This window comes from Manacus candei, unplaced genomic scaffold (assembly GCF_025592945.1).
Source record: "Manacus candei isolate 608988 ecotype Guabito, Panama unplaced genomic scaffold, ASM2559294v1 h1tg000046l, whole genome shotgun sequence".
Lineage (NCBI taxonomy): Eukaryota > Metazoa > Chordata > Aves > Passeriformes > Pipridae > Manacus > Manacus candei.
In genome coordinates, this window is record NW_026138094.1 from 4,492,974 (window position 1) to 4,517,407 (window position 24,434).

Here is a 24,434-nt window from a genome sequence, read left to right on the forward strand (position 1 = left end):
ACCACACTTGTTTGGAACTTCTATAAAATTGATCTTCAATACATAGTGCTATTTATTTATTGGTGATAGTGTCTGTAATGTGCCATATAAACATAAGAAGTGCTTAAGATAATGAATTTGAGAGTATAAAAATAAATCATCAAGATAAAAAGCAGAAAAAGAGTAGAGTGTATAAGTAGAATAATTACAATTGTAGTCTATACACATTTTAATCTCAGTTATTTACATTTCAAATACAGTATTCCTTTTTTTGATATTTTGATTTGAAACCATAGTATAATGAAGAAAGGAGGAAAGAAATTCCTAATGAAGGCAGAAGGAAATTGCAGTTGACAGTGGATTCTGACAGTTTGTCTTGCTTCTAAATTTACAATATGCGTGTATGTAATCTTGAGATAATGGAACTGGGAAAAGAAGAATTTCAGCCATCATGTTTAAGACTAATAAAGAGCTCTTGGCTACTGCAACTGAGAGAGTAAAAATTATTGCTTTGCTAACAGTTTATGTGTTGCTGAGAAGTTAATGATTTTGCCTGTTTGCACAGGTAGAATATAAATGTGAAGGATTTCTGGAAAAAAACAGAGATACAGTACATGAAGTATTGATTGAAATCTTGAAAGAAAGCAAGGTTTGTGAACAATCAGTAATGACTAATTTTTTTAATATCTTACTTTACTGGAATTAATTCAGATCTGGTTTTAAAATATTTGTTTTGATATAAAATTAGTCTTAATTTTTTTTAATATCATCCAAGGATATATTTTTAACATAAAAATAATATAGAAGATGAAAAACCACAGTGTTCAACTTCTTTGTATATGTGCATTTACTCTGCCAGTTATGTTGGAGGTTTTTTTAATATCTCCCTTGAAGGCCATTTTGTAATCCTTGTAACCGAAAAACTTTTTTTCCTGTAGTCATTATGTGCAGCTTTGATAGGTAGTTTATCATTAACAACTGCCTTTGTTTATTCTTCAAAAGAGATTAAGAGAATGCCAAGGCAAGGAAAACATCAGATGTCTTATATGTGCCTGCCACTTCCCGTCTGCTGGAAGGCCCCGTCCCTTTGAAGTCTACAGCCTTGAGTTAACTTAAGAAGTTAGCTTCATCTGACCAAAAAACATAATCTTGAATTACATATTGTGAAAATATAACCTTAAGTGGTCTTATTTTTAACTCTGCTCTGTGTTTATGTCCGTATTTGCTCATACTGAAATAGCTTTTGCAGGCTGCCTTAACAGCTGCTGAATTTTGTCTGTGAAACGTGTAAGTGCTTTGCAGCAGACTCAGAATCATTCCAGCTCTTTCTTCAGTTGTTTGTTTGTGGCTTAAATACCCAGTTCCAAGTCCTGCAATACCTGGCCTAAGCATTAAGGGGTTTGCACTTTATGCTGTAGTAAATGTTGTTTTTATTTAAATGTTGCTACAGTTACACAGTATTTAACTCTGATTCTTTCACCACACTTTTAGTTTCATCTGTGTGCAAATTTTTTTCAAGACAATCCAGTGTCCGTTTCACCTTTCAGTTCAACTATAAACATCAAATCTGCAAGACCTGTTCTCAAGTCACCCAACAAACAGCTCCGGACAACTGTTGGCAGTAAGGTACTGCAGAAACGTGCCAGTCTATGATGCTTGTGCTTTGAAGGAAGTGTACTGGGCAGTCTGAGAGTGTGATACTGGATCCTGTTATTGTTCATGGGGGACTGTCCAGTTTTCAGGACAGCCAGAACCACCCACAGTGCAGTGCTCCAGGACTGGGTATAAGTAGGTGTGTTTAACTTAAATATAGGAGACTCCTAGCTACATCAAATTAAATTTCCTGCATTTAAGATGTAAACACTAAGAATATATATCCCAGTGTCCAGCCAAAACCTAATAAATAATTAAAAGAATAAGATTTGAATTTTTGCTCAGCTGGAAATGTTTCATCAGCAGAACTGTTATGTCTGGTATTTTCTAGTTCCGGAATTCTTTGTCTTTGCTTATGGTGACACTCAATGCAACCACCCCTCATTATGTACGGTGCATAAAGCCAAATGATGAGAAGTTGCCTTTTGAGTAAGTATGTTAGTGGTGTTGAACTGTTCCATTACCTTTAAAATTAAGAGTATTTTTCCATTTCACTGTAGCAACATGTCTGCAAGTTAAATTCTTATTGTTGAGCAACTTCCCATATGGAACATATTTCTCCTTGCAAGATAACTAAAGTAGAAAAAAAAATTGTCATTTTAAAAAAATAGAATAATTCAGTAATAGTTACTGATGCATTAAAAATTCTTTATTATCCTAATATTTTTTAAGTTGTATATTAGTGTTTGTGTATTTGTGAGAACATTTTTAGGGGTAAGGTTGCCCACCTTTGGTTTAAGTTGATGGATATTTTGAATTGTATAGACTAGCACCAGTTTATATTCAAGGAGTAAAACCCATTGCCATTTTCTTTGTGAACATACCTTTTGTCCACAGAAGTACTTAAAAAAGCTTTAGAAGTCAGAAAAAGTGTGAACAGTGTTGAAATAGAAATCCAGTTAGTAAAATGGTTCTAATTATTACAGCATGCCAGACCCAGTAGAAATGTAAAATATAACTCTACTTTTTTAGGTTTGATTCAAAAAGAGTTACTCAGCAGCTACGAGCCTGTGGTGTTTTGGAAACTATTCGAATTAGTGCACAGAGCTATCCATCCAGGTAGGGGTGGCAGTGAGCCTCCTTGGGTCAAAAAATATTTGGTTGTCTGTTAAATGAAATTAATTAGTTAACTTCTAATTTTCCAGGTGGACTTACATTGAGTTTTTCAGCCGTTACAGCATTCTTATGACCCAGCAGGAGCTCTCCATAAATGACAAAAAGCAGATTTGCAAGATTGTTTTGCAGCGGCTAATCCAGGTTAGTTTGTATGCACCAACCCACAGATGTACTGCAGCTTCTATTAGTAATAAAAGGTCTCTTTTGCCAAGAGTAGTATTTCTCCTCAAATAGGGAAGATATTTACGTTATTACTGTTTTTCCTGATTTAGTGTGCTGTACACAGGCTTGTGAGTCAGTAACATTGTGTTGTGACAGTCATGATGTGGCCATAGAGAATTTAAGCATTCTGTGCTTAGCATTATCACTTGCAAAATGGAAGATATTCTACCTATATTTATAAACCAGTGAACAGTAAATGGTATAGATTTGTCAAGTATTACAAGCACAAGAGGGCTTTTGATGGTGGAATGCAGCATGTTGGAGAACTGTTCTAAAAATGTTCTATTTTACACGTCTCTCCTATTTGTTAGACGAGCTGGTAGTGGTGAGGCTGGTCTCAGTCAAGCCAGCAACTCAAGTCAGCGTGTCAGGAGTGAGTTCAGACTCAGGGATGTGTAAAACCAAACACAGGCACACTTGCTGCATAGCTCTGGCACAGGCCAAGGGTAAGAGCCTGAACTTAAAAGCAGCTTCACCCCTGAGTTTTTGCTCACACAGGTCACTGATTCAAGGCCGGAATTGTGCATCAAAAGGTAGTGTTGAACCCATGGAACCTTGGGAGACTTGTAGAAGGGGGTGAAGAGATTGTTTTCAAGGCTTTGATGATAAGTCCAAAGCCTCCCTTTAATTTTAGATCACTAGTGTGCAACTTTTGATGTAATTCTCTGGGTCTTTTCCTGCTAAGTGGATTTTCTCCCCACATACTCTTATCTACAAAGAGGACAGAGAGGATATTCTTCTGTAGCAAGATCATGTCATTTCAGAAGAGCTTGCCTGAAGTGACAATTTATAAAAGGAAGAGAATGTCTGGGCTACAATAATAAACTAAAAACTCAATATACCTACTGTTTTCTTTTTCAGGATCATAACCAGTATCAGTTTGGGAGAACAAAAATTTTTTTCAGAGCAGGACAGGTTGCTTACTTAGAAAAACTGCGATCAGATAAGCTGAGACATGCGTGCATCATGATCCAAAAGAGTATTCGAGGCTGGCTGCAGAGGAAGAAATACCTTCACACAAAGCAGGCAGCTGTTACCATCCAGCAGTATTTCCGGGGGCAGCGGACAGTACGGTACTCTTGGCTGATAAATGAATTTGCTTTTGGGGGGTGTCTGAAGGCAGATAGAAGATCAAACTAAAGCCCAGAGTGTCATTTTTATGAAAGAGCAATTCAGGCTGTATTTTCATTTCCTCTGGATTGTAATTGTGGACTTGGAAATGTTCGAGTTATTCAGCTGATACGAAGAATGTACTCTAAACAGGTTTCTAATGCTGTCTGTCAGATTCCTGAGAGGCCTCTCTACCTGTAAGCTCAGTCCTTATCTGATGATATGTGACCCAGTTGTCAGCAAGGGGTTACTGCTGAGCTTCAGGGCCAGAGAAGATATCAGGGAGCAGAAAGGAAAATCAGTTTATGGGGTCTACAAATTATTATGCACAAATTATTGCAAGGAGTTATGCAACAAGGGAACTGCACCAGTCATTCACAAAACAGACTGAGAGAGAGATGGCTCTGTGTAGGCTTGGAAATTTTCAAAAAGAGACCAGAACAACAGCTTGGGGACAGATGTCAAAGGCTGTGGATAACTCCCTCTCCTTCACTTTGCTTGAAGAAAAAGCTTTATTTTAGATAGCAAATGCCTGTTTTCAGTATCTTTTGTTTTGTTTTGTTTTGAATATCCTTTTTCAATGTCTTTTGTGTGTGTGTGTGTATGTATGTTTGATTTGACTGACCAAAGGAATGAGCACGAGAAATCTAATGTGACCTAAGTAAACTTTGTTGTCTTTTGAATCAAGGCAAGCTATAACTGCAAGAAATCTGAAGCAAACGTGGGCAGCTATAACGATTCAGAAATACTGTCGGGGTTACCTGGTCCGTAGACTTTGCCAGCTCATCCATGTGGCTGCTGTAACAATACAAGCTTATACAAGAGGATTTCTAGCAAGAAAAAAATATCAGAAGGTACAGCCCATCAAAAATTTAATTTCAGTGACTAGAAACAGCTGTTACTCTATGAGAAAAATGGAGACAAGGACAATGATCCCCAATACTTTACCTTTTGCATATCTCATTCTCATATCTTCTACTCTGTTTTTATATTGTTACTATAAAAACACTGAATCACAGTAGATACCAAGAACATTGTCTGGTTTATACTTAAAGCAGATCATTTTGTGTGATTACTACAGTGGCTCAAATGTGTCTGCAGTCTGGTAATTTGAGTATTTTGATACGTTCATGAGAAGCATCGTGCTTGCCCATGTATGTAGACTCACAGGCTGTTGTTATTGCTGCTGACAGAGCCATAGATAATTACAGACAGATGTTAATATTTTATTTTAAAGATGCGTGAAGAACAGAAGGCTGTGGTCCTTCAGAAATACGCCCGTGCGTGGCTTGCCAGGCGCAGGTTCCAGAATATTCGGCGCTTCGTGTTGAATATCCAGCTCTCATACAGAGTGCAGCAACTGCAGAAGAAGATAGAGGAACAGGTGAGGGAAACCAGTTTATGATCTGTACTTTATCACATCTGTTCTAGTAAAAGTGCTTATGTTGACCAGAGGCTTATGTGGATTTAAATATCTGTATGTTACTTGAGAAGATGGGAGAATATGCAAGGGATATGGTCCCTTATAATAAACTGCTAGACTTCCTACATCCAGGCTAGAAAGAATCCCCTAGGATTTCCTTATATTTGTGGGTTAGTTATGCAAATGAGAAGAATCTGCAATGAACTTTTTTTTTTTAATTGTTTTTTAAGTAGTCCATCCAGTCTCTGGATGGGGTTACTTGTTAGTATGAAGGATGTGTGAGATACTGCTCTGGTACAACATATTTTTGGGAATTCCACATTATGTTTATTTTGCATTTTATTTTTGAGAGCCATACCAGCCAAATCATCTTTAAAATGGTAGTTTTAATCTAACTGAGGGAAACAGTCCCTGGTTGAAATAATCATGACTGGTATGGGATGGTGAGCAGAAGCAGGTCAGCTGCTCCCTTCAAAATTCTATGGAACAGTTTCAGGTGTGCATTTTTTTGTTTCCTTTTAACCTGTCCTGCTTATTGTAGAGTAGAGAAAATCATGGTTTGCTGGAACGATTGACCAATTTGGCTTCAGCTCACATGAGTGACACGGACACAATTCAGAAACTCGAAGCAGATCTTGAAAAGTTAACTGCTCAAAAGAGAACATACGAAGAGAAAGGGAAAAAGTATAAAGAGGACAGCGAACAGGTAAATTATAATTGCCATCTGGGTGCTTTTATTTTTAAATCCTTTTTTTTTCAGTTACTGGATTTATCAGATGCATGATTTGAGAGTTGCTAGGTAACTATACTTTTTTGTGTTTATGTGGGAGGCAGCAGAGAAGGAAGGAAGTCCATAGATACTTGTTAAAATGTAACATCTTCTGTGACCTATTTCTTCCTCCTTTGTAATTTGTATATTATGCTTGCTTTTTGTGTGTACAGAAAATCTTAAAACTCGAGAATCGGAATAAAGAATTACAAGAACAGAAAGAGACCTTAGAAATAAAACTCCAAGAAAAAACTGAGGAAATGAAAGGTACAATAACTAAAGGGAGTTTCAAAGGCATTGTAGTGGGGTAAATTTGTAAAGTCAAGTTTTCAGCAAAACTAAATTACTTTTGTATTAATAAGAGCAATATAAATGCTGAATTTACATTAATTGAAATTCATGTTTAGAATGTGTAGTGCAAATGCTTTTTATTTAATAATTAAATTAAATTTGTTCTTTCAATAGCAAAAATGGTCCTCCTCTTATGCTTCCTGTCTCATGGACATGTATTCCTTCAAAGTGTAGCTTCATCCTTGGTTCCTTTAATTGATTCCTTTTAGGAATCTAGCTTCAAAGGACACAGGCAGCACATGAGATCAAGTATACTTTAGAGGAATAACAATGTAGTGTTTCAGAACCTTTTCTATTCTATAGCATTCCTTATAAAGTGTACTGTGATGATTTTTGGCACTCGAGAGAGTAATTTCAGCCTAAAAATATGTTAAGGATTACTTACTTAAGCAAAAATTTCTCATTGTGGTCATACTGTTTTAATAAATGTACATAATTGCATGAAAGTCTTTGAGACATTGAAATATCTTTTGACAGAGAAAATGGATGACCTCACAAAGCAACTCTTCAGTGATGTACAAAAAGAAGAAAAACAGCGAATGTATGTAATCTGAATTTTATTGCTTTGAAACAGCATTCATTTTTTTCTCTTTCCCTACCTTTCTTTCTCTCCTGCTGTAAATGTGTTATGAATCTATCCAAGTTCTTGGACATTAATGCTAGTCCTGAAGTACTTCATGTAGAGTTTAGGAAAGCAAATGCTTGTTCGTAGGTCAGTCGTGCAGGAAATCATGATGAGACTGTTCCTGCTTTTTCAGTTTCCTGTCTTTTCATGTGTCTTTCTAAGAATTGAAAGGCAACCTTGATCTGATGGTTTCTTTAGAAATATCCTCGGAATTCGGTCAGGACTGGAAGAGCAGCTGCTGGCCATGCCAGTCAGAATTCCTGTGAAGTGAATTTTAAAGGGCAGAATTGAAATATTCAGTATAAGGAAAGGCAGTGTTTGTAAAAGGACATTTGCTTAAAGATATAAAGGAAAGAACTTTTTCCCCTCCCTTTGGTGTTTCATTTTCAGTAGTAAAAATCCTGTTATTTTTCAATAAATGGTTGTTGCTTTGCAGCATACTTTTCTTGGATCAAGTACTTATTTCCCAATAACTCTTTTCCAGTGTAAGACAGAGAACCTCAGGTACCATAAAAATGCTGTTTTCTGAAGTGCAGAGTGCAATCAGTCACAGTCCTGAGGTCTGGAAGCTGTGTCATATTCCAGCTCAGTCTGATTTCAGCTGCTAGTTACTTCAGACTGTACTAAAACTAGACTTTTGCTAGTTTTTCTGCTTTGCCCATTATCTATATTATGTTGGAAGCCAGTCCAATCCATCAGGGACTAGTGGAAAATGGAAAACTGCTTGCAGTGTTTTACTGAGCAGGACACAGGGCTTTCTTTTGCTATGTCCTTCTTCAGTGCTGACTGTGGCCATAAATGTAGTGGAAAGTTACTCAGGCAGGCTAACTCACAGAGTCAGAGAACTAGCCTTGAAGTGGAATAAACTCAGTTTTGCCTTTAATTCCGTCCCAGCATCTGAATTACATGTAGTAAAGTCTATGGACATTCTTCTCCCATTATCATCCATTTTGTAGATTGATTCTGAGCATACAGGATGGCATTTTCAAGTAATTATGGTTCATTTAAATTTTCTTCAATGAGACGTCCTTCAAATTAAAACTAAAACAAAGTCCACTCTTTCACTTATGACTGTAGAAAAATAAAACCACCTTTCCGTTGTCTTCTGTAGGATACTTGAGAAAAACTTCCAAAATCAGAAGCAGGACTATGAAAAGGAGATTGAATTGCTCAAGGGAGAAATTAAGATTCTGAAAGAAGAAAAAACTCAGCTGCAACATCAAATTCAGCAAGAAAGTGTCATTCAGGATGGCTTGAAAATGGAAGTAGGACAGCTTACAAAACAAGCACAGGTGAAACATGATGCATATTTCATTTTGGAGTCTTTGCTAGATAAAGCAAGTAGAGAATGTGCATGTCTTATTTATAGATTATCTTCACTATTTTTTTTATCTTCACTGCACTTTTAGAACAAGTTATAATTAATAAACTATATTTGATACACCATTATGTAGCATCCTGTTCATGTAGTACACAATACGAGTAAGTTACTGCAGTGCATGTTTTCAAGAATAATTGTGCTTGAATATTTATGCATTTAAATCTGCGGATCTTTTTTCCTTCCTTTTCCTGAGAATGTATTTGTTTCTCAGGGGATTTTTCATAGAAGTAGTTTATAAACTGAACCTGAAAATAGTACTTTGGTGTAAAGTCACATTTTTTTCTCTGAGTCAATTCCATGGCACAGACACATATTTTTTCAGTACATCACATTTTTTTTCTGCTCTGATGCCTGAGAACCAGATACTTTAAATACAACACATTTCAAACCTTTTACCATATGAACCTGTTCCTAATTATAACTATCCTTATGATTTAATTGTTACTCAGCCCTTGTTTTTCACTACTTGTCTCAGTCTACAATTTTTCTCTGATTCAGAAAATACCTGAGTTACAAAAGGAAATCGAGCTGCTGCAGACGCAAAAATTGGATGTGGAAAAGCAGGCCCACTCACAGAAGCGAGAATTGAGGGGTAAGACACACACCAGATAATGCAGAGAACTTACCAACTATGACATGGAGACAGTTTAAATTACTTTCTTCTGTGTTAGCTTTGATGAAACTCCTGTTCTCTTTCCCATCCAATACTGATTTCATTCTATTCATATATTTACTCACATGGGGGGAAAAAAGGCTCAACAGATGAGTTTTACAAAGTGATCACTGAATACTGAGATCAGGTGTACCCCTTTGAAAAACCTCTGATTTACATTTCTCCTTTGTGTTTAAAATTCAATACTAATAATTAAAGCTTCACTTAGAATTTAAACTTCGCTTAAAGCTTAACAAATATCTTGCAGAGACCTAAGAATGTGGAAACAGTACATTATCTGATGAAGTTTTCCTTCATCTTTAGCCTTGGGTCCAGTAATGTCAAATATGCTTAAATAACTTGCTGAGTTGGGTTCCCTCTGGGAGAAGGTGCTTAAGAAGCACCACTATTGTGGACTTTGTTCAGTGATACCAACATCATAGAGAAAACCTGTATCTGCAGCATTTAATGTAGTAACCTAGCACTAGATGACAAATCATCTGTACAGCTCTAGCAGTTGTTCAGATTCAGACTGGAAAGGTGTAACTTTGCATTGAAAGTTTGGTGTGTTTAGAAAAAAAAAGTACTCTTGGTGGTACACCAATCTAATGCACCTGCATGTCCCATAGTAAAACCAAGTTCCTCATTGTATTCTTGTATTAAATCAGATACTTAACCAAGAAACGGGAAAGAACCTCATAGATTTAGGAAGAGGTTTGTTTAATTTTTGTAATTAAGCGTAATTTGAAATGTGCGGAGAAAAGAATTCGTATAATAAACTTTATTAGTTTCTTCATGTAATAAAATTCTTTTTTTTTTTTTTTTACAGAAAAGATGTCAGAAATTACAAAACAGCTTCTTGAAAGTTACGATTTTGAAGATGTGAGAAGCAGGTAATTTTGTTCTGAGGTCTCTTAAAAAAAACCCTTAAGAGATGCATTTTGTTCACGTGCACACTCATGGTACTGCCTTGCATTCCAGACTCTCTGCGGAGGATTTGGAACACTTAAATGAGGATGGAGAACTGTGGTTTGCTTATGAGGGCTTGAAAAAAGCTACAAGGTTAGTTCAGTTCTTCAGTGTTTTCATAACTCCAAGCTGTGATCTAGAACATAAATTGGAAGATCAGTGAGTAACTAATTTGACAGTGCAGCACTGAACTTTTGTTTAAGAAGTGAACAAACACTACATTATATGATGGGCTGAGCAGCTTAAAGTCAGTTTAACAAACTTTAAAAGTCAGTGAGTAAGTGTGTATGTATGAGTCAAGGAAATGTGTTTCCTCTGAGATATCATGCATAACTTTCAGCTCCCTTAATGCACAGGTGAGGTAATGGAATATCTCTGTGTTAATCACAGTACTTTGTTTTCATTTCATATTAAACTTGACCCATTTCACCAAGGTCATTCTGCATCTGCCATGTTCTTTCTCCCTTTTTTTTTTTAACAGAGTATTGGAAAGTCATTTCCAGTCTCAGAAAGAAATATATGAGAAGGAGATTGAAGGTTTGAACTTTAAAGTTGAACACCTTAGTCAAGATATTAATCATCTACAAAAATTATTCAGGGAGGAAAATGACATAAATGATGGTATTCGACTTGAAGTTAGCAGGCTGACTTCAGAAAACCTGGTAAGATCAAGGTGCAGTAATCAAAGTGTAGTAGTACAACCCAAATGTGTTTGTGGCACAGAGCACTCAAAATCTTGCAGTCATGTCCTTGAATTCTCAAGGCTCAAACAAATGGGGCCATCTCAGATTGCACATCCGTAAGGCTCTTTCCCTGTCTGCTTGGGGTGGTGTGTAAGGAAGCAGCCAAATTTCTTGTCCAGCTCTACAGTTTGTTGGGGCAGCCTCACAGAGATTCTTTTCCCTTTTCTTTTGCATAAACCCGGTTTGAGATTTTTCTTCAGAAGCCTCTTAGAAGTTCTGAGACTCTCCCCACCAGAGGGCAGCTGAGCATAGCAAAACACACCAAACAAACTGCAGGCATGGTTGAAGAGTGTGGTAATCGGTGCTGTGCAAAACTGTCTGACACAACAGATATTATTCCAGAAAATAGCATATACCGCATAATTTTTCTGAAAAATAATTGAAGAAATATTTTCAAAACAAAGTTATGAAAATTGAAAATATAATTAAAAGTTACTTACAATGTTATTTTTTTAAAAAAACATTTTATGGCATATTGAGGGCTTTTTTCCACTATTAATTGAGCTGGGGAAATTAAAGCCACAGTGTAATTTCCTTTAAACTGGAACAGAACAATGGTACTACTGGGACAGTCAAACAATTTGATTAGCTCACTATTTCATTTTTAACAGTGGCCAGCAGCAGGTGCCTCCAGCAAAGTTAAACAAGTCAGGCAAGCAGGTATCAGTGCTCCCCCAGAGTCTCTCCTCTGGTTTTGGCTATTTTCAGTTGAAGCTCCTGAAGTGTTATAGGAACTACTGCAGGCATTTGAAAAGAAGGAAGATGCTGAGATACACAAATCTCCTTTTCCTCTAAAAGGTGATCCCAGATCTTAAACAGCAAGTTTCTGAACTTGAAAATCAAAAATTAGATCTTGAAAACCGTCTTCAAGAGCAGACTGAAAAGTTGAAAGGTAAAGTACCAGTATGATGCCTTGTCTTTCAGTTGTTCAATGGATTCCCTATATTTGAACTTTTAAAAGTTGAAGCAATATTCTGTGACAGCTTCATTGCTGTATTACTTTTCTTCTTAGTAAGAGACACAATGAAAAAATATGTTGTATATTTTATATCTCTTATTAAAGAATAAAATACGTGCAAGCATGTGCTTTTTTTTTTACCTTTTTGAGGGCATTCAGTTCTATGGTTTGGATGTCTACAAATGTATTCAATGGGGCTCTGCAGAGAATATGTGGAGTGCAGTATGCCCTTTGGAAACAGTCATAAAAAGGAAAGATGATTTGGAACTTAAGGCATACTCCATGAGATGGACTTAAGAGAGTGCTGAAGATTCAGAGTCAGAGGGAAAAGTTCTTGCTGAGTTTGCTTGTTTGAAAGTTCTTCTCAGTTTAGGAAAGCATACTCTGCTGAGCATTCTGAGTCTCTCTAGCTGCAGTGTCTTCCTAGGCAACTGATTTAAAATTTAAAAGTATTTTTACTGCCACCTGCAAGAAGTTAGTAGCATGAAAATTCTTCATCCCGTGTAAATTTCTTTATGTCCCATATTTCTCTGCTACATTATCTGGCAGGTCATTCCCTTTCATTAGATGGAACAAAATTATGAGCGTAAGAAGAGATTAACTGAATACCAGTACAGAACAGTTAATGACTTTGATTTTGTTGTTTCTCTTTTGTTTTGGGTTTTGTTGCTATTTATTACTGAAAAAAAAATGAAAGAGGTGTCTAATCGGCTGCATTATGAGCTAGAAGGGACTAGAACACAAAGACGGTAATTTTTATTTTTTTTTTAATTTAAGAAATGTAGTCACTATAAGCTGTGGTAACAGAGTCAATTAAACACCTTAAAGTATTACATTTCATGTAAGATTTACCCTACAGTGTTGTGTACAGTTAATAAGTAATGGATGAGTAAGACATAACTATGCTTTAACAAAACATTAAGAGACAAGACTTCTTATCTACCTATTTTTAGAACTAATGAGGCTCAGAATGAAGTGGAGATAAAACAAAAAGAGACTCTGAAGGGCACAACCCAAGAAATTGAGGGACTGAGCAATGGTTTGGTGCAAGATGAAGTCCAGGATGAAGTACAAAGCAAGATAAAACAAGTGACAACTCGATTCCATGTGGAAAACATGGTGAGGAAATGAAATTGTCATTAAGAAATTGTACCTGAAATGAAAGATAAAAAGAATGAAATAATGATTTTGTGGTATGGATAGGATGTTTTCTCAATTAATTGAGGGAGAAAAAAAATATGAAGGTGTTTCTTCCACCAAATATAAGTAAAAGCACATCATAGCACACTTTAATTGTGGCAATAACATAGAGCAGTAGAAAACAAATTTTTAATTGTGTTTACTCTGAACTCACTGACTTGGATTATTACAGGATCTTGAAGAAAAATTAGACATGAAAGATAGAATAATAAAAAAATTGGAGGATCAGATCAAAACTCTTACCAAAACTCTTGAGAAAGGTAAGATATTGTTATGTGATCTGTTTTTTTAATAGCTTTGCATGGTCAGTGTCTGTTTGAAGAAAAATGTATTTAAAGAGGTGGAGTTTGGGGTGGGGTTAGAAATTCAAAACCTCAGGAAAATGTGCCAGGGGAACCACCAACAGAAATTACATAAAAGTCATTTCCTGGTTTGTTTGGGGTTTTTTGTAATAGGCTAAATAGTAGGCACATATGGGACCCAGACTATATGATAAATATTAAGCCAGAGGCATAAGGTTCTGTCAACAGAAGTTAACACCTACCCTCACACAAACTGTCTCTGAGCCAACAAAGTTATTTTTGCGTGGGATGAGTAACTCCTCCCATTACCCTTCAAGTGGCAGGTGGTTCCTGATATGAAGTTAGTTTGTACAAAGCTCTTATATACAATGTAGTTGTTTGCTATAGAAACCTCTTAAGAATATTGCAGAGGCGCCTTAATGTAGAGATGTGCTGTTGGTGTTTATTTGCCTTATTAACACAAGTAATTCCACTGAATCCAGCGAAACTATTCATGAACAATATAAATACTTAACTCATAATGCTTGGAAGCATAAGCTAAGAACATTAATGTGAACAGCCCTGTACTCTATTATAGAGAAAACTGCTTTTCCCCAATAGTTTGCTCTGATGTGACCATTAGCTCAGCCACTAACCTGGAAGTAACAATACTTTTGTGTTTGACAGCTGAAGCTCATGTGCCAACTTCGTCCAAAGAGTACATTGGAATGATGGAGTACAAAAAAGAGGATGAAGAAAGGATCATTCAAAATCTGATCCTTGGTATTTTAGTAAAACTTGACATTTTCTAAGTTGTCAACAATATTCAGAACACTGCAACAAAAACTACAAGGCCATATTTCACTTACATTCAAAGTTGCCTTTTTCCCCACTCCCTTACCACCAATACAACTTGGAGGCTCTGCATTGCTCTTTTTCTATTGCCAGACATTTCAAGTACAGAAGTGCTTTATCTGTGTAAAAATCATTTGTCTGACTCCACATAATGCTGACTCTGTTATCTTTTTTAATATTTATTCACCTCTAAAGCTCTAAATCTCAAGAGCACACCAGGGACTTGAATTTATGTTCTTCCTGGTCATCTACCAAGTCTGTAAGTCACTGGGCTTACATCCATGTGTGATGGTTACTCTCCTGTCTGTCCTTTCCATATCATTCTCTTCACTGAAAGGAACTGTACTTTCATGTTTGTCTTGTAGAAGAATTTTGTCCTTCATCTGTGTTACTTTACCATATCAATTTTGCTGCCAAATCAGCTTTTTGCATTACCTTACAATCAATATTAAATTCAGCAGATTTTCTATGCACATTGGTACCATTATTAAATTAACAATATCTGCCTTTTCTTATCAGCTACTTCACCCTTGTGAATGTATGTATCTTTGTGAACAAAGGTGTGTCTTTAAACAATGCCTAAATTTGTGGGGCCTCCAGTAGGTAGTTAAATGCAGAATTGCTTTTTGAAGTTGTTCTGCCTGGCATAGCCCATGCTGGACCTCAAAATTTGCTACAGTACTCTCCTAACTCTCTGAAAAACTTAATTAATACTATTATGTGTGCAATACTGTTACAGAAGTTTTCAGAAACCAGCAATTCATCAATAAATCAATTATGAAGTGTCTGGTCCCTGAAGAGATGAACCACATAGTGCTTCTTTTTCAGAATGATACATTGAATCATTGAATTTTCATATAATAAACCCGATGACTCTCCTCTATGCAGATTTAAAGCCACGTGGAGTTGTAGTTAATATGATACCTGGCCTGCCAGCTCACATCCTATTCATGTGTGTGAGGTATGCAGATTATCTGAATGATGCTGACATGCTGAAGTCTTTCATGAATGTAACCATTGATGGTATCAAACAAGTTGTTAAGGTAGGAATTGTGTTTGGCTGTAATATATTGTACTTTTTTATTTTTAACATAAAGTATCAGATGCATGCATAGGACCTGGGGAATGCCAGCACTTCCATTGCTGCTAGTCCTGTGGAATGATGATCATTAGTGACACTTTTTGAAGTTTGCAGTAGTATCCCTGTAAAGTCTCCAGGTAAGGTTCAGCTGTGCTGAACACAGAATGCATAGAATGCAATAACATAAATTATTTTTATCTGAAGAACCTCTTGACAAAGTAATTAAAAGTATTTTTCATTTTACAATGAGCAGCTAATTAGGTGAAATGCACCTATGCTTTCAGCACTGGTAAAAGTCAGATGGACAGAAATGAAGGTTAGTATGTCTGGCAGCAGGCAGGTAGCAGAATTATTAGAGGTTTTTACACTGCTCTTCTACTAGTGTAATAGTTTTTTTCTGATATGTCATTTGGTACTGCAACACTAGTACCAAAATATTAAAATTTGTTGCCAACCAGTTTACAAAAATTAAGTTGTAAAGAATTGTTAGCCTGTTGTCTCATCTGCGTAACAAATTCAGCTCTGTGAATGCTTTGTTGTGGATTTATGCCTGGAAACACCAAGCAAGCACAGACAGGAATAGACTGTGGTTTATGCAGTTGAACATGTTGTACAGAGAATGCCTGTAGTTTGTTTAGAAACAAATTTATAGCACAGTTTATCCGTTAGAAAAGCTTTTTTGCACATAGTTGGAATTATTTGTTTGTAGTTCAGTTTCATTGGTGTGTGCAGGTGTTGTTCACACTTCTTTGCAGGAAGCCCTCCAGTACACTACAGTATCCATAGGAGTGTGCAAAGAACTGTTTGTTCAGGCTAATTCATTTAGCCAGTCTGTCATATCAGAATACTTAAACAGTATTTACCAAATAAAAGAGGGATCTTTGCTGTGTATGCCTGAAAACACAAATGATTTGTTCACTTAGGATGTTACAGGTGCTGTGTGCTCCTTGTACTGTAGATTGACTCTATTATGCCAACGCTGTAATGGTCTTAAGTTTAGTTATTAAATTAACTTCATGAGACAATACCATAATAAGATTGCTTTACTTATTTTCAGGAACATTCAGAAGACTTTGAGATGTTGTCCTTTTGGCTTTCCAATACATATTATTTCCTTAACTGTTTAAAACAGTACAGTGGGGAAGAGGTAGGATTGATTTAATAAAATAATGTCATTACTTTACTTTTAATAAACTTTAATTGGAGTTAAAAATAGTGATAATAGATGATTATTCACCAGCTCACCACTGTTCCATCCAGGTATTTAGATATTCAGATTGCTGTGCAGTGGTATTATATGTCTTATACAAATAAAAAAACCAGTATAGAACTAATAGATCAAGTGAAATCAAGGAAACATCAAAGTGCTGAAGTAGGTTAAAGACATGACCTGAGAACTGCTCCTTAATTTGAACTATTTCACATGAGTTTAATGTAGGCTGGACTTAAGATATCCAACTATCTATCTATCTATAATATAAAAAAAAGTTTTACTATTTTATTATTGGGACCTTTCAAGCACCTACTGCTACCAAAATAAGGCTACAGAAGAAAACCTTGGAAAAGAAACAAAACAATAAAATGTTCAGTTTTTTCCTTATTTCAGTTGCTTGCTTAAGCTAAGTTTTATCCTGAGATTCAAAATTCTTTTAATTATTTTCAATTACAAACTCTTACTATATTTTTTTTTGCTAGGTTTTATAGATTCAGGTAGACTGAATGAAATTAGAGACAATAGAATAAAGTCTTCAGGATTAAAGGAAAGAGATGCCTCGAAGCCTCGGCATCCCAGTGTGTGCTGGGTCACCAGCAACGCTCCCTCTCGTGGTCGTACCGGGAACGGCTGCAGAGCAGCGCAGAAAACATTTAAACTGAGTTACCCAAGTGTTTTATAATTTGGTTGCAACAGTAGGCAAAGGTCTGAATCCAGAATTTACTGTTAATATATATTTCTAATGAATATTCAAGACTTCACACAAGTTAGGATTCCGTGTAGACTTTTTGAAGTCAGAACTTTGCTAATGAAAAGTCTGAAAATAATATCCCTTTGCAGCAATAAATTTTTTTTTTGACATCATAGTTTAAATAACTACATTTTTGCCTTCTTTTTTTTTTTTTTTTTTTTTTTGGCAAGGAGGCAGGGGAAGTTTTCTTTCTGTTTAAGTGAAAGTTCATTGAAGTCTATGCATGTCTTTCCCTTGGCTTTAGGAACAGAGTAAATGTCAGCATAAACTGGAAAATTAAGTACTGAAAGCATCCATTGAAATTACCTCTAGCTTTGACTCATTCTGAGACTGTGTTCAGCCAGAGGTGGAATGAGTTACTCTAATACATACATTACATTGTGGGAATCATTTATAATTATAATGTTATGTGATTCTAATAATTATATTTACGACTCACTTGTAGGAATTTATGAAGTGTAACACTCCACGTCAGAATAAGAACTGTTTGAAGCATTTTGATCTCTCAGAATACAGACAAATTCTTAGTGATTTGGCCATTCGAATATACCACCAGTTCATTCTTGTCATGGAGAACAACATTCAGGCCATGATTGGTAAGACAGCACCAATCCAAACACACCTAATGCAGCTTGTGGACTGTATGAATAAAGCTTATACATGGAGGCAAAGGGTGGGACAGACTTCTTTCTCCTGTTGATTTATACATGTGTTCCAGTATGTGTGTTTCCACACATACAAATTCCACTGAGTGGTATATCCCCACAGGGTTTGGAAAGACTTTTTCCTCACAACACTTCCTGACGTAGGATAATGCTTTGAATCTGAGCAGCATCATACAAAAACAAAAGGCTTTTTAAAAAAACGTGTGCTCCAGAAACCTTTTTCAGTATCCCATTTTTCTTTTATCATTTAACTTTTAAAATACCCTGAAAGTAGGTTTTGTTCAATAACTAATGTAACCGAAAGGATCCTTGGGAGTTTTGTTCTGATCAGTTATTTTCTGTTGTATTTCAGTACCAGGCATGCTGGAATATGAAAGTCTTCAGGGAATTTCTGGCTTGAAACCTACGGGGTTCCGTAAACGTTCTTCTAGTATAGATGACACGGATACCTACACAATGACCTCTATCTTGCAACAGCTCAGCTATTTTTATAGCACTATGTGTCAGAATGGCTTGGACTCTGAGCTTCTAAAGCAAGCAGTGAAGCAGCTTTTCTTTCTAATTGGAGCTGTCACCCTCAATAGTCTCTTCCTCCGCAAGGACATGTGCTCGTGTAGAAAAGGAATGCAGATAAGGTAAAGCCAGTAAAGTTTCAACAAGCTTGAGAATGAATTTTTAACACTTTCATGTAATATCCTTTGTCTCTAAGTGGCCGTTCTGATGGAAGTAGCCTATTGGTTTTTTTATTCCTTTTGAAAAAGTAAATCTTTGCATTTTGGGTTGAGCTTTCTCAACGTAACAATTATAAATTGTTCTTTCCATGGAAACACTAATGGAGGAAAAGGCAGAGAAAATTACAATCTGAAGTTTATAGTCAGGCATGGTTAGGATTCTTTCCATGCTAGCTCATTTGTGATGTGACCAGTAGTATTTTTAATTCTTTCTTACTATAGTAAACAGGTGCAGTGTCCCCTGGCTGGCAGAGGGACAAAAGCTGACTTGCATGTTTCATGCTCTGTGACAAGAAAAGCACTGAGACAGAGCCTTTGAGGATGTAGATTGAGCATCATCTGTCTTGTTACAAGCACCAAGAAAACATGCTCCTGTTTTGCAGAAGATACAGTTCATTTATTCTCCATTAGTCAGTCTGCAGACTAATGTGAAAGAAAATCAGTAAAATCTTGTCCCATCTGGGAAATTACTGGAAGAAAGCTGCTTTAACCTTTAGGTCATGAGTTGTAAGGCTGACCCTGCTTTGTAACATGCAAAGATTTTCCTAATTTCCTGTACAAGCTCAGTTGTAAATGAATGTTTTCATGACATACAGTGCAATAGGCAATGCAGTATATATAATAGTAGTTTTCTGTAAACAACAGCTAATAACTCACTCTCTATTAGCCAAGCTTTTGAGAAATAAACAAATAAAAACAAAAAAGCAAACTAAACCAACCAAACAAACAATCCCCGTCTAAAAAAAAAAAAAACACACCAATTTGAAATATACAAAAGGGTAGGAGTAAACTTACAGTTCAATAAGCTATTAGTTGTTTGGGTTTTATGATCTCTGGTTATGGTTTTTAACATAAAATGTACTAATTTGAACACTGCATTAGAGAAATATTTCTTCTTTAGCAGTCTTTAAAGTAACTTGCTTGTCAAGGGGAACCTGATGTTTCTGTTCTTTGCTCATGGTTTAACCCAGATGTAATATCAGCTACTTGGAAGAATGGCTTAAGGACAAGAATCTTCAAAGCAGCAATGCCAAAGAAACTTTGGAGCCGCTATCTCAAGCAGCCTGGCTCCTTCAGGTTAAAAAGATCACAGATGATGATGCCAAGGAAATATGTGAGCACTGCACATCTCTCTCTACTGTGCAGGTAATGAACTATCTGTTTTCTTCTGGCAGCACTGATTGCAGAATCTTAGCCATCTAAAACAATTTGTTGCAAAAGGCTATTGGCCTTTCATTTGATAAAAATAACATTCATCAGCATTCTGAATCATCACTTGCTCAACTGTAATTTTAACTCCTTATTTCTGATTGTTAGCATTTTAACTGTGGTGAATACTTGCCTGCTTTGTTCTATCCCACATTTTTATTCCACAATGTATCTTCTTTACTTTGCCACAGGGTTTTTTTTTATTGTTTCCCTTAATCAATTCAGGTTTTTTAACATCTCCTTGATCCTGCTGACACCTCTGGAAATGAGTCATAACAATCATCATATATGTAAACAATTCATTAGGTGACTAGTCAAAATTCTCTCTTTACTGTAAAATGTTTTACTGAAACCTTAATTAAATATCAATAAGGATGTCAGAATGATGTTTTCTTCTTTCTGTCCTCTCACTTTTTCTGACATAGTAAAATAGTCTTTTGTAATTTGAACAGATAGTTAAGATCCTCAACTCATACACTCCGATAGATGACTTTGAGAAAAGAGTGACTCCATCATTTGTTCGTAAAGTCCAGGTAAGAGCTACAACTATTATTTCTCATATTCAGCTTTCAGGATACTTCACACACACAGTTTTTGATGTTAGGTAGTTGTACCCGACCTTTACATCATATTATTACTACGTTGTTCATCTTCTAGGCATTTGGAAGTGGTGCAAACAAGTCTGCTTAACATAATGTAAAAGCGAGATTTGCAATGGGAAGAAAACAATGGACTGTTTTTGCTTTGATTCTTAATACAGTATTTTCTTACCCTTTCTGTTATGATTTCAGGCTATGCTAAACAACCGTGAGGAGGTTCCACAGTTGATGCTTGATACCAAGTATCTCTTTCAAGTGACGTTTCCTTTCACCCCCTCTCCACATGCCTTGGAAATGATACAAGTCCCCAGCAGCTTCAAACTTGGCTTTCTCACAAGAGTTTAGTAAAAACAATGAATTGATGTTTCCTCAGAGACTGTGTGAAGACATGCAGACTTTCATGGTTCATTTCACCTGCTGGTGGATAGTATGGCAGCTTGCAGTGAATTAAACTGTTAGAGACTTCTTCTTCAGTCAAGACTTAAACAGTAGGAATAATTTTGGCTTGTTATTTCCTTCTCTCTGTTCTTACTCTTTTCCCTCCATTTCAGTCCTACAGTGATGACTTTATATCATCAACTGGACACAAAGCTTACCACACTGTTTTTTAGTCCAAACCTGACAAGAAAAGCATTTATCTGACAGGTTTGTATTGCTGCCCTGTCAGCACCAGTCAGAGGGGAAGACTGCCATGTGATAGATGTTACTGCTTTACAACTTTCCTTGTCTTAGCTTCCTGTAACAAGAGGGTTTTTTTCTTCCCAAGGTAACTCTATTCTTTGCCTTGATATACTGGATCTGTTTGAGAGTAGCTTTCATCTTCACTTCTTATATCCTTATTTCTTTCACTACAAAAGTAGTCTTTCACAACAGTTCTTCCAGAAGACTACATTGAAACTGGGGAACAGAGATCAATCCAAGAGAATTGCTGTTTACAAACCCACATTGTCTTTTCGTGGGCATGCTGGCTAGGCTCCCTCTGCTTGCATTGCAGCCTGGGGACTCTGCACAGATCTTTGGCCAAAGCAAGGACTCGAGTGCTCTTCTTCAAGACAGGTTTCAGTTTTGTTCTCTGCAGTGACAAGTTTGGATTTAATATGAGTTATTGTAATGGAAAAGTCAGATATAAAGTTCATGTTTTGATCCAGGTTTGAATTATAAGCTTGGTTCTCTAAAAAACAGGAGTCATCTCCTGGTTTGGTTCCATCTATAGTGCAGTGTATTTCAGAATATACACTGAGTGTGCACATGTGCACATCACCCTTCTCCTTTTCTCTTTTTACTGGTTTCCCTCCTCCAGTCCAGAGACTGAATAGGAGCAGATGCAGTTACTGTGGTCTGCTGTTACTGATAAACCAAGCCTAATTCCTTACATTTCATCTTTATTTATTCCTTTTCAATTGCAGGATCCTTAAAAGCAGTAGTCGTCTCCTTTTTGCTTTGTTCAGCCTTCTCCGTGTAATCAGGGAGTAAAAGTAACTTTATTTAGTTCTGGACTCTGTCAGAACAACTGGGGAAACAGCATTCACCTCACCACAATGATAACTATCCTTAGAAATTCCTCAGTAAATAATGCTGGTTTTCTAAACTACTTTATTAGACGTAGTTATTAAAATCAAGTACTAAAGCTTTGAAATATTTGATGGACTCTAATTAATTGAGTTAATTTAAATATTGCAGGAAAGAACAATTGATTTTATTTTTATTGTTGTTATACAGTGTTAGTACTACTTGTTTAATTTCACAGAACAATCTGTAAATATAAAGAAGGAATCATTCTTGCTATTTAGTGTTCTCGGTGTTTACTATGTACAGTGTAATACTCATCATGATATCCACAGAGATATACTCAAAATATATGAAGGAAAAATTTTTTGGTTCGTTCAACAACAATAAAAGCTGTACAAAAGATCACATATGTAGGTAGAATGGTATTTTAGTGTGTTAAATAAAGTAGCTTTTAAATCACTTTGTAGTGCTCTGTGTGAATGAATAGCTATGTTCTCAGTGTGGAATAATTTGAAAGAAGTTACTTGGAACTATGTGAACATTAGTGAGTACTGTCAGTCTTGTATTGCACCATAACCATTTGTTTAATGGTCCAGTTGCTTTGCTGTAACATTGTGTATCTTCCTGTCAGCATGGCATGCTCTCCTTGGCTCCTAAGGAATTTCTGGAAATATTTTAATGCAAGCAACTTTTGTTGCTGTAATTTGTGTATAGCCTTTTTTTACAGTTACTGGAGATGAATGAATGTTACCTGGGATGATGTGAGTAAAATCACAGCCCACTCTTTCAGCACATCACACAGAAACATCAAGGCATGCATGTCCTTTATGACAAAAACTGTTGATCAAGAAAAAATTGTTCTGACAATTTGATGCTTGGTTACTTTAAGAGAATTGTGTTAAGTATGCTATTAATACTGTGTATGCAAACAGCAAAAGATATTTTTAAAAGAAAGTTAAAAATAATCGAGTCTGTTGTACGCTCTCAGAAACTGACCTTGCTTTTGCTGACATTAATGCCTTCAGCCAGTATGTAAGTACAAAATTCTTTTTGTTCTCTGTAATTCTTCTAAATATAAGGAGCAGTTTTAGTGGAAGAGGCGTTACTGAGGCTAACTGTCCTAGAATGATAGTGAAAGTGAAAGCTATTTCGTTCAAATGGGAAAATCACACAATCACAGAATATGCTGCTTTGGAAGGGACCCACAGGGATCATCAAGTGTTGAATGGTGATCCTTACTGCAGTGGCATAGCACTGAAATGGTTTGTGGAGAGATGTGTGAGATGTTCTTGGCATCTTTGGATGTGTTTAGACATGTGACTCCTGCAGTTTCTGGGAATAGAACTCAGCAGCATAGGTGGTCCCTTTCAGTCCTGTGCTTCCATAATACTCTAATAAAAAAGAGAATTACAAAATAATACTATAATAAAGAAATTTCTGCCCAAGTCTCTGCTGGGCAGAAAATTTTTTTTTCCTCTTTTTCTTTCAGATCCTCTTGACTATCAAATGCAGATACCTAATGGCATAATTTCAGTGACTTCCATGGAGTCTTAATAGTAGATATGACCTTCAGCATTTTTTAAATTTTTCAGACATGTTTTCATGAATTTCCCCAAAATTGTTTCAAAGAGTGCAAGAAAAGCAGAAATTTTTAGTCCTATTGATTTTAAAGTTATTGTCTTAGAACAGGTAAATAGTAAAAGTATAACCAAGGAGGAACCAGCATGGACACTAATCAATTTGTTTGACTTTTAAATTTTGTTAAGAATATGAGATAAACATCAACAGTGCTATTCATCAGAATGTCAAATTGCTATTTGGAAAAATCAGTTGTCAATCACCTCCCCAGTATGTTTCAACTTTGCTGTTTCGAAACCACCCAAAAATTGCTGCTGTATGGAACAGGCAGGTAAGATCTAGTTTCTGTCCTTTATTCTATATTCTGAAGAAGGGCAGTTAAAATAAAGTCTTTATCATCAGTAATCATCAGCACGTAGCTGATCTGAGGTGATGCAACTGGAGAGGCTGAGCTTTAAATACACTTTAAGTAGACTTAGAAGGAAGGTTGTCTTTCTGCATTAGCAGTAGCACAGAGCTTATTTAGTCATCTTGAGACTCTCCAGGTTCTTGCTCTTTGAAAAGGTGGGTAATTTTTCTTACTTATCAACAAACTTCATTGCACAGAATTTCTCTGTAACATATTTTTTCATGATTCACCATGCTACCATTTTTAGATTTCTAGTGTAACTTTAAAAACCTAATAAGGTTAAAATTTCAGGCTACAATGCAAGAAGTTGCAATGGTTTTAGACCTTTGGGGTTTAAATATCTTTATAAAATAGTATACAAATCTGTCATTATGACAATCTCAGATATAATACTCATTTTTA

The 24,434-nt window shown here is 36.1% G+C and overlaps 1 protein-coding gene across 2 annotated transcripts in view; it reads left to right on the forward strand.

Moving 5' to 3' along the window:
• The window catches only part of MYO5C (myosin VC), a 34,576-nt gene extending 10,690 nt beyond the window's left edge, over nucleotides 1-23,886 (forward strand). For both annotated transcript variants that reach the window (XM_051796997.1, XM_051796998.1), the window contains 28 exons: nucleotides 545-628; nucleotides 1,471-1,605; nucleotides 1,964-2,061; nucleotides 2,605-2,691; nucleotides 2,778-2,889; nucleotides 3,832-4,043; nucleotides 4,769-4,934; nucleotides 5,318-5,464; nucleotides 6,045-6,209; nucleotides 6,446-6,539; nucleotides 7,101-7,164; nucleotides 8,360-8,540; nucleotides 9,128-9,221; nucleotides 10,111-10,174; nucleotides 10,263-10,343; nucleotides 10,732-10,912; nucleotides 11,792-11,885; nucleotides 12,649-12,700; nucleotides 12,905-13,070; nucleotides 13,324-13,411; nucleotides 14,120-14,215; nucleotides 15,176-15,330; nucleotides 16,426-16,515; nucleotides 17,778-17,928; nucleotides 18,350-18,632; nucleotides 19,700-19,874; nucleotides 20,390-20,470; nucleotides 20,729-23,886. In XM_051796997.1, the coding sequence (XP_051652957.1) occupies nucleotides 545-628; nucleotides 1,471-1,605; nucleotides 1,964-2,061; nucleotides 2,605-2,691; nucleotides 2,778-2,889; nucleotides 3,832-4,043; nucleotides 4,769-4,934; nucleotides 5,318-5,464; nucleotides 6,045-6,209; nucleotides 6,446-6,539; nucleotides 7,101-7,164; nucleotides 8,360-8,540; nucleotides 9,128-9,221; nucleotides 10,111-10,174; nucleotides 10,263-10,343; nucleotides 10,732-10,912; nucleotides 11,792-11,885; nucleotides 12,649-12,700; nucleotides 12,905-13,070; nucleotides 13,324-13,411; nucleotides 14,120-14,215; nucleotides 15,176-15,330; nucleotides 16,426-16,515; nucleotides 17,778-17,928; nucleotides 18,350-18,632; nucleotides 19,700-19,874; nucleotides 20,390-20,470; nucleotides 20,729-20,881 (3,549 nt within the window). In that variant the 3' untranslated portion in view covers nucleotides 20,882-23,886. The remainder of the gene's footprint in view (nucleotides 1-544; nucleotides 629-1,470; nucleotides 1,606-1,963; nucleotides 2,062-2,604; nucleotides 2,692-2,777; nucleotides 2,890-3,831; nucleotides 4,044-4,768; nucleotides 4,935-5,317; nucleotides 5,465-6,044; nucleotides 6,210-6,445; nucleotides 6,540-7,100; nucleotides 7,165-8,359; nucleotides 8,541-9,127; nucleotides 9,222-10,110; nucleotides 10,175-10,262; nucleotides 10,344-10,731; nucleotides 10,913-11,791; nucleotides 11,886-12,648; nucleotides 12,701-12,904; nucleotides 13,071-13,323; nucleotides 13,412-14,119; nucleotides 14,216-15,175; nucleotides 15,331-16,425; nucleotides 16,516-17,777; nucleotides 17,929-18,349; nucleotides 18,633-19,699; nucleotides 19,875-20,389; nucleotides 20,471-20,728) is intronic.
• Nucleotides 23,887-24,434: the final 548 nt, after the last annotated feature.